Below are 10,455 nucleotides of genomic sequence, written 5' to 3'. Positions count from 1 at the left end.
CATCATATATGATACAAAAAAATTAACGTAAAATATACCATACCATCCCATTAGATCACATAATCTCCATCTCCCAACGCTCATTGGATATTTGTAGTTTTATTCTTTGATTTAAAATTTTAAATAATAAAATTATTTTTTTATTTTAAAAAAATTATAATATTTTTATATATTATAATTTTTTAAAAACAAAAAATCGTAAAAAAATATTTTTATCATTAAAAATTTTTTATATCATAATTTTTTTAAAAAAAATATTTTTATAATTTTAAATTTTAAATTAAAAAATAAATTGATATATTTAATTTACATTAAAAAATATGATTACGTGATTCAATAAAAAAAAATGATGCATTATTATTGCACCACACGCGGTGCACAGAAAAGGGAACCACCGCAGTCCCCCACTCCCGTCCGCATCCGGGAAGAAGGAACGCATTTGTAGCACGTAACTGACCTCACCAACTTTTGGAACTTTACGGATATGCTTTTACCCGGGACCCACACGCGTGCGTCCACCACCCCCGCAGTATTTGACTCCCGGCAATAGTGGCACGTAATCCAAACTGGCATCCTTCGCCCCAACCAGGGTCGGTCAGCTACCTATTTCTTCATTTATCCAAAATACCCACCAGGTCTCTGGTGTAACCTGGCCCGTGCTGAGGGTAAAAGAGTCATTTGAGATAAAAACAAAAGCAACTGGTGCCCAACCAGCGAGCCAGGCCCATCGGGTCGTCTGGCACCAAGATTATCGACGTGTCCTCGCGGATGCACAGCCACGCGTCATCTTCCCATTTGGCCAAAAAGGCCAATCGCTGTTTCAAACTGCGAAAGGCAGCAGAAAAGTGGGCCCATTAATTAACTAGATGGTGATTCCTTAAATGCACCCCAGTTTCCTAAATGTTCTTGGATCTTCGCCACTGACTAGGCGTGCCCTTGGTTCGATTGCAATCAATTTGATCAATCTCCTAACCGAGCCAAATTGAATCAGATTGAGTCAATTTTTTAAAATTTAAATCAAAATCATACCGACCACATGAAAACAATTAGTTCAAATCAATCTAAAAAAATGATTCGATTCGAATCAATTTATTGGATTGGAGTTATTGTACTTCTATCAAATGAACAATTTATGAGATTGACTAATTAGATTACTATAAATTTTAAGTCCTAACAATGCTAAACGAGCATCTTACCAAATGAATTAAATAGATAATTTATGAGATAGATTAAATTGGTTAAATGGATAGCTTACATTTCATGCTGCGAACAAGTGGAGCTGAAATGGATGTAATAGGAGAAGGGAGGCATGATGAAGAATTGAAGACATGAATGGTGATCTTATCGGCGAACTGATAGAGTTGGAGTAGAAGGAGAGGGGTTCGAGGGGCGATACGAATCAAAGTTGGAGTGGAAAGAGATAGGGGCACCAATCAAAATCCAAATTGGGGGTAAAGAGGAGATATTAGAATGGGAGAAAAGGGGAGGCATTGGCTGTTGGAGCCACAGTTGAAGTGAGAAGAGGAGGAGGCACAAGCTATTTATTGGAGCTGAAGTTGAAGTGAGAGAAAAAAAAAAAAAAAAGAAGATAATTTGAGAAAAAATAAAATGAATTAGGATACTGATGGGCGAACTGATTAATCATTTATCTACATGATTTTTTTAAAATGTAAACCGAAATCAAATCTATTCTCCTTTTTATCTAAAATTTTTAAATCAAAATCAAAATAAATATAAAAAACTTCAAACTCAAATTAACTGAAATTAGTATTACGATTTCATTTTACGATTTTATTACTTGATTGCACATTCCTACCGCTGACCGTCGGAACAAATCCAGCTCTGAAGAAAGCGGCATCTCCACTGACAGGGAGTATCATCATCAGAGTTTCTTCGCCCACTAAAAGGTCGCTTTCTTCTTCCTCAAGTCGACCACATTCCTGGTCCTCGATAGATAAAACACTCGAAAAGGCTCTTAAAGGCGGTCGAAGTCTCCAGGAAATCTCTCCGTCTCGAAGCCATATTTTCTCTCAAAGCAAAAAGTTAGCTCTTCTCCTCCTCCTTCCTCTCCTTTGTGTCTAATGTCTGAAAATCCCATCTTTTTCTTAGCCTTCGTCGCTCTATTCCTCTCCGCCGCCTCTCAGCATGACGAGTTCGTCTACACCGGCTTCGGCGGCGGCGGAGCGGCCAATGGCGGCCGCAGTAACATAAGCCTAACTGGGGTGGCGGAGATCGAAAACAACGGGATCCTACGGTTGACGAACGATACAAGCCGCCTCATCGGCCATGCCTTCTATCCCTCCGCCCTCCAGTTCCGGAACGCCACCACCGGCGACGCCTTCTCCTTCTCCGCCGCCTTCGCCTTCGCCATCGTCCCCGAATACCCGACGCTCGGCGGCCATGGTCTAGCCTTCGTAATTTCTCCGACGAAGGAGTTGAAGGGGGCTCTCCCCAGCCAGTATTTAGGCCTCATGAATGCCGCCGACGTCGGGAACTTCTCCAACCACCTCTTCGCCGTGGAGTTCGACACCGTCCAGGACTTCGAGTTCGGCGACATCAACGACAACCACATCGGAATCGACATCAACAGCCTGGTCTCCAACGCCTCCGTCGCTGCCGCCTACTACGGTGGCGACGGCGCCAACGTCTCCCTCAATCTCAAAAGCGGGGGCACGGTCCAGGCGTGGGTCGACTACGACGGCGTCGCGAAGGTGATCAATGTCACTGTTGCTCCCTTCTCTTCGAAACCTGCAGTCCCCATTTTGTCCTTCCACCCAGTGGATCTGTCCCCGATTCTCCACGACCGGATGTTCGTCGGCTTCTCGGCCTCCACCGGACTGCTGGCGAGCTCCCATTACCTTCTTGGCTGGAGTTTTAAGATGAACGGGGTCGCCCAATCCCTGGACCTCGCTTCTCTCCCTTCCCTCCCCCACCCCAAGAAGAAAGCTACTGCCTTGATCATCGCCGTCTCCGCTACCGCCGTCATCATCCTTATCGCCGCGGTCATCGGAGCCGCCTACCTCTTCTACAAGATCAAGAACGCCGACGTGATCGAGCCCTGGGAACTGGAAATCGGCCCCCACCGCTTCTCCTACAAGGAATTGAAGCGCGCCACCAAGGGATTCCGGGACCGGGAGCTCCTTGGCTTCGGCGGCTTCGGCAAGGTCTACAAGGGGACTCTCCCGGGATCCCGAACCGAGGTCGCCGTGAAGCGAGTCTCCCACGAGTCGAGGCAGGGGATCCGGGAATTCGTGGCGGAGATCGCCAGCATCGGGCGGCTCCGCCACAGGAATCTGGTACAGCTCCTGGGTTGGTGCCGCCGGCGAGCCGACCTCCTCCTAGTCTACGACTACATGCCTAATGGGAGCTTGGACAACTTCCTATTTTTCGACGAATCCAAGGCGGATCAGCCGGTGCTATCGTGGGCAGAGCGGTTCCGGATCCTCCGCGGCGTGGCCTCTGCGCTGCTCTACCTCCACGAGGAGTGGGAGCACGTGGTGATCCACCGCGACGTGAAAGCGAGCAACGTCCTCCTCGACGCCGACCTCAACGGCCGGCTCGGCGACTTCGGGCTGGCCAAGCTCTACGAGCACGGGGCCAACCCTAGCACCACCCGGGTGGTGGGCACCCTGGGCTACCTCGCCCCCGAGCTCACCCGGACCGGCAAGGCCACCACCAGCTGCGACGTGTTCGCCTTCGGCGCCCTTGTCCTCGAGGTGGTCTGCGGCCGCCGCCCCATCGAGTCCAAGGCGCCGCCGGAGGAGCTCGTACTGGTAGAATGGGTGTGGGAGCGGTGGAGTTCCGGGCGGTGGGCGGACGTGGTGGACCCGCGGCTTGAGGGCGTCTACGACAACGAGGAAGTGGCGGTGGCGATCAAGGTGGGGCTATGGTGCTCCCATCCAGCGGCTGCTGCGCGGCCGACAATGAGGGAGGTGGTGCGATACCTCGACGGCGGCGACGCGGCGGAGGTGCCGGACGTGCCGAGCCCGCCGGCGTCGGACGGAGGCCATGAGGGAAAGAGCGATCACGGGGGGTTCGAGGACTTCGTGCACTCGTACCCATCGTCCTCGTTCGGGAAGGGATCGATCGCCTCGGCGATCGCACTCGGCAGGGAGGAGGCCGGCTTGGTGGGCCCCGACGGGCCGGTGTCGTCCTTCGCCTACTCCTCACTATCGTCTCTCTCACGTGGGAGCGTGTGATTCGGCAGTGTCTCCGGTTCTTTTCGGTGCAGATACGGCGCGCGGGACAATTATTTAATGGGCTGTCGGTGTGAATCAATCTGAACAGGACCCGGCTGGGGACGGCTTTTTTTAATTTTTGCTGTACAAGTAACTGGGAAGGCTTTAAGTGGGGCTGGTTGCGGCCTGGGGAGTGGGGATTGCACGGTGTTGTTAAATATGGGTGTTGTGATGGAAAGCAGGGGCGCGTTAACGTGCTTTCTTTCCTTCGGTTGAATTTGTTTGAAATGGTTAATTTATTGTAAGAAAAGCCGTGACAATCGTACCAGTTTTTCTCCCCCCTAAAATATGACTTTTTAGTCTCTAGAACTTTTATAATAATCATTACTGGCAAAATCCAATCCGATTATAACCATCTGAAAAGGCATTGTTTGGTCCGCAATGATAAAATGCGGTCTATTTTGAAGTTTCGAATCTGCATATTAAAAAAATAAAAAAATTTATCGAATTAATTTTGATCAAATCCTTCAATATTTATCGGATGAGATTTTAAAAAGATAAAAATAAAAAAAATATAAAAAAATATTATAATATATAATGTTATTTTATTTTAAATGATTCATTTGAGTTTTTTCGGAATTTAATGAGATCGATTTTTTGATGCGATCGATTTATTCGATCTTTTTGTTCGATTTTCTGATGAAATCGATTTATTCAATTTTCTGATGAGATGATTTTATTCGATTTTTTGATGAGATCGATTTATTTGGACTTCTCAGCTTTTTCGATTTTGTCAGTCTTCTTAACCTCTTCAGTTTTCTCAGCTTCTTCGATTTTTTTATTCAATCTTCTTAGCTTCCTCAGTTTTTTGGGTCTTTTCAAGATCTTTTCAATATTCTCAATTTTTTTTCTCGACTTTATCAGCTTCCTTCACTTCTTCAGTCTTAGTCTTCTCAGCCGCCTCGATTTTTTCAGTTTTCTCAATTTTCTTGACTTTCTTTCTCGTCCTTCTTAATTTCCTCGACTTTCTTAGCTTCCTCAATTTTCTTAGCTTCCTCGGTCTTTTTAGCTTAGTTTTTTTCGATCTTCTCATCTTTCTTGATTTTCTCGATTTTTTGGACCTTCTCAGCTTCCTCAGCTTTTTTTCGATCTTATCAGCTTTTTTGATCTTTTCAGCCTCTTCGAATTTTTGATGATCTATAAATCTGTACTCAGAAAAGAAAAGAATATGATGGATGAAGACTTATAGGCCTCTCATCATAAGAGTTTTGAGTTGTGATAATCTTTTTCTTTCAAAGTCGATCCTTTTTTGAGTCCCTTGACTCTCTTATATGGGTACTCTCTTATATGGGTATAGAGGAAAGGTTCATTGTAAATTCAAGGATTGAAACATAATTTTTTTCTCATGAGTAATCAATTTTTTTTTATTTTGGATTAAATTTGCTATAACAACTTTTTGTTTTGGATTTCTCTTAATAATAAAATTATAACTATCCAAAATTCAAATTTTTATAAAATTGCTTGTCACATCTCAATCAATAATAGCAAGGTGATTTATATGTCATATCAATAATAATATTTTACATAGATTGAATATTTATAGAATTAGCATTCTTGCATAGGTGATTTTTAGTTAACCAATATATTATAATCACATTTTTTATCGATAAGTTAATTTTATTTTACTTATTTTTGATAATTGTTGAGCAAGAATTGTATGATTTGGGACTTCAAAAATTTTTTTTTTCTCTCTCTTTTTCAAAATTCTATAATCATTATATAGTTTTCTCTACATCCTGCTTTCTCCCTCCTAAGAACTTTTTCGAGCGTTGCTAGGCCAACCAATTACAGGCAAACCGCTGTCATCATCACCTTTCTCATCTCTTGCTACAAAACCATGTATGCTTTTTTTTTATTTTTCTTCTACCTACCTTCTCCTCCGGCTTGAAGCCAACCATGCCATCAGGTGATCCATCATATCTTTTATATAGAATGGTACGTTACTCAGTATAGGTTGAATATATCAAAATCCAAAATAAATATTAAATATAAAAAATATTTATAAAAATTGTTAGAAGAAAATAATATTAAAGAGATCAATATAAATTTGAAGAAAGTACTGGAGCAAAATTTTATTAATAAAATAATAATCAATTTGATAGATAAAAACTAACCTAATTTTTCTCGCTCATCTCTCCTCCATTCCAAATCGGTACATAAAAGACTCACACAAGGCCTTCCCTCTCTCACATCCTTTTTTTTTTTTTTTTGTTCCAAGGGCACTACACAAAAGGCTTGGATACAAATATGCCTCGGTCTCTCCTCTTCGAACTTTCGCATGCCCCCATCAAAAATTAAAAAGCTAAGGGTACATTTGGTCATAATTTTTAATTTTTAATTTTTAATTTTTAAAAAATATTTTTTATTTTTTTTAAATTTTTATTATTAAATAAAAATAAAAAATTAAAACATATATTTGATAACCACATTGCTATAAAGAAAAAAAAATAACATTTGAAGATGGCAGATGAAGAGCTTGACGAGGAAGAAGAGTTTAGGAAGGAAGGAAAAAAAGGATGGGGAGATGAAGAGCTCGACGAGGGAGAAGGATTCGAGCTCTTTATTTTTTAATTTATCATTTTAGATGTACGGAAGTAAAAAAATAATAAAAAATTTTAAAAAATAAAAAAAATTTTACTTTATATATAAAATAATTATTTTAATTATTTTAATTTTATTAAATATTATTTTTTAATTTTTAAAAATTAAAAAAATAAAAAAATATTTTTTAATGACTAATCAAACGCATCCTAAATTATTATTTTACTATCTAGACCATTTGAATCCCTCTGGGACTGGGTCTCGTATATTCTGAGGCAAGGGCTCAACCCATTTAACCTATAACAGCATCAAATCCAAAATTTAAATTATGATACCATACTCACCAAATTTTGTAGTAAAATAGGGTCTTAGCAATTAGTCTCAACATTCCCTCTTAGCATTCGAAGGTTTATATTAGATAGTGTTACTTATCAATGACGTGAAATGTGGGAATAGCTATTGTTATTATAACAACAACAACAGAACGTGCAGTGACTTGTTAAACTAATAATTAAATAGTGGACCTCCTTGACTCAAACAACTCCTTCACATGCTCTTCTTTTATTTTGGATATGGGATAATTTTCTCTATCCATCGTGGCTTAAAGCATCCACATCAATTTTTTAGATCTTAGATTTCTCTTTCTTTTCCAAACATCATTATTCAAAGTATCTATTGCTATCCAGCTCTTCTAAGATACCCTATAAATCTTATCTTATTAAATAAAATTTGATCAAAGACTTCCAGACTAAATAATAGATATTGTTCAACTTATAAAAATAAATGATGATAGTAAAAATAGCCATATTGACATTGATAAAGTCAGATATATTGATCTCAATGAGAAAGAGGATAGTAGTATTAGTTTTGATGATTCACCTCTTAAATCATCAAAACAAGAGTTCATATATTTATATTACCCCATAATGAATTATTGAAAGTTTTTCTACCATATCAAGCTATGAATATATAAACCACCAATCTCAAAGTTTATGATTTTGATATCATATAAAGACACAAACATACAAACCATCAATCTCAAAATCTACGACTATGATACAAAATAGAATGACATGTTATTCGGTGTAGATCGAATGTGGCATCCAAGAATCTAAAACAAACACTAAATATAAAAAGATATAAATAGAGAATTACAAGAAGAAAATAATATTTAAGAGAGAACTAAAATAAAATTTTATTGATAAAATAAAAAAATAAAAAATTCAATTCAATTTCTTTCTCTCTCCTCTTCTCTATAATGCAAGACTAAAACTCAAAGGCTAGGGATGGCAATTTTTTTTATCTAATGGGTATCCAACCCGTTTCGATCCAAATGGGACGAGTTTTATCCAGACCAATTAAGAGGCGGGGTGGATATGAATTTTAAAAAAAATACTCAAAGCAGGCTCATATCGGATATGAGTAATGGTATATTCCATCCAGATATGTTATTTATTTAAATTTAAACCCCCCCTCTCTCTTGTTTACATCGAACCCGCCCCCACTCTTCTCTCTCCCTATATATCTTTCCCTCTTGTTTACATCAAACCCGCACCGGCCCCTCAGGCCCCTGCCCCTCTCTCTCCCTCACTCTCGCTCGATGGCTGGTGGGTCCCCACTCCCCTCCACCTCTAGCAGCGGCAGCCCAGTGTTGGAACCTTAGCCATCGTCTAAGCTTTCCTACTCGGCTGCTTCAAGCCTCCCACCCTATCAAGACTTTTGAGGATGGAAAAACCAAAGGAACAATGGGGAAAAACATAAGAAAAATCAACAAAAAAACAAAAGAAATAAGGAAAAAATTAATATGTTAGACTTTTTTTCACATAGATTGATCATTTTTTTCCTTTTCATTTTTTTTCTTTTTATTTTATTTTCCTTTTTTGAGATCTGTGAGGAAGGAGAGCACTTGAGGGAGAACGGAGGGTTGGTTCTTTAGATTCTGATTGGGGTATTTTCTCAAGTTGTGGTGGTGTGAATTGGTCCTGATTGGGGAAAAAAAAGCACCTGGAAGAGATCGAAGGGGTTTTTAGGTTTCGGTTGCAATTTTTTATTGAGCATATGGGATTTTGTGTGAGTTGTAGTGGTGTGAGTTGGTCCCTTGAGGTTTTGAGAGCTTAATCTTGGTGGAAGCATGATATTTTATAGGATTTGGGAATGATCGGATGGGACCATCGGTGGTGGTAGGGCGACAACGAACATGGAGAACGGAAAAGAAGAGATCGGTTTGGGTATACCCGATCAACCTGATCCGAGACCGATACGGAGCGCGTACGAACATGATTTTCTCTATTAGGATAGATATGGATATCGATCGATTCGATTTATATACGATTCATTGCCGCTCCTTATCAAAAGCTCACTCACACAAGCCCTTCTCTCTCTCACACTTTTTTTAAAAAAAAATTTTAATTTTTTTTTTAAGGCCACACCAAAAGCTTCGCTGCAAGGAAGCCCAAGTCTCTCTTAAACTCTCACGTACTTCCCACCATTTGATCCTGGCATCACTAAAAGACAAAAACCAAATTATTAGATTGCCATCTAAACTTCCATCAAAAAATATATTACTATCTAAACTGTTGTGGCCAATCCCCTCCTCGCCTGATCGTCGGAGAACGAGCGTCTGCAAAAAGAAAAATCCACACTGATCGGAGGCGGCTCCGGTGGGGGACCCTCCGACGGTCAAATCAGAGAGGTGGTTGGGCAACAGTGAAATGAAGACAGAGAGCTCAATCGAGGGAAAGAGGGAGAGAGGTGCGAGCCTGTATTTTTGGAGTTGAGAAGTGGGGGGAGCGGATCCCTTGCACTGTTGCCTTCCCCGATTTATATAGTGGAGCACGGTATGGCGCCGTCATTAATGGCGCAGACAAGTGAGGAATTGTCAACTCACTGTAGATTGTCAGAGTCGCCGTGAAAGTGTCATGTCGCCGTGGGGCTATCAAATCACCAGGGTTGACAATGCCCTCAGCGGGATAATGCCCCTAGATGGCCGTGCCGCATGTTGCTGTCAGAACTGACAAGGTCTGGCGGCTGTACGGTGATCAGAAGAGTCGACCGACCCTAGGTCGGTGGTCAGCTGAGTGGCGTCGGGCCCCTCCGTTGGTCGGTCGGTCGGCCGGTCGGTCGGTCGGCCAGTCGGTCGGTCGGTCGGTCGGCCAGTCGGAGTCGTCCGTCGGAGTCGTCCGTCGGAGTCGGTCGGCCGGTCGGTCGGTCGGCCGGTCGGTCGGCCAGTCGGTCGGTCGGTCGGCCAGTTGGTCGGTCGGCCAGTCGGAGTCGGTCGGGGTCGTCCGTCGGAGTCGGTCGGGGTCGGGGTCGTCCGTTGGGGTCATCGGTCGGTATATCCCAACAGTTGCCCCCTCCACTCCTGAGCCCGATGTCGTGTTGGCTCACGTGAACACGTGGGCGACGGCTTCGGACGAAAGGAGTGATTTTCCGTCTTTTCCTGCCCCGACTCTGGCGATCACATCAACGAACGATCCAATATCGGTCGTCCCGACTGTAGGTCGAGCATGCACGTCGGGTCGGAGGTCGGCCAACCTCCGAACGTTGCTCGTCGACACGATCATTCCGCAGAATCTGATAGTCGAGTAGCATCCGACGTATTCGGATAGGATAACGATGGCAAGTCGAATATCCATTATCCGGCCCTTGGTCGGACGTATGCGTCGGGATGTATGAT

At 42.3% G+C, this 10,455-nt stretch overlaps 1 protein-coding gene across 1 annotated transcript; it reads left to right on the top strand.

Moving 5' to 3' along the window:
* The first annotated feature begins 1,842 nt into the window (after positions 1-1,842).
* Positions 1,843-4,506, top strand: LOC105034375 (L-type lectin-domain containing receptor kinase S.4). The gene has a single exon (XM_019846975.3). The coding sequence runs from the start codon at positions 2,082-2,084 to the stop codon at positions 4,197-4,199; it is 2,118 nt and encodes a 705-aa protein (XP_019702534.1). The 5' UTR covers positions 1,843-2,081; the 3' UTR covers positions 4,200-4,506.
* Positions 4,507-10,455: the final 5,949 nt, after the last annotated feature.

Source organism: Elaeis guineensis, chromosome 10 (assembly GCF_000442705.2).
Source record: "Elaeis guineensis isolate ETL-2024a chromosome 10, EG11, whole genome shotgun sequence".
NCBI classification, from domain to species: domain Eukaryota; kingdom Viridiplantae; phylum Streptophyta; class Magnoliopsida; order Arecales; family Arecaceae; genus Elaeis; species Elaeis guineensis.
The sequence above is the reverse complement of the archived record's forward strand: the minus strand, read 5'-3'. Positions and strand labels throughout refer to the sequence as shown.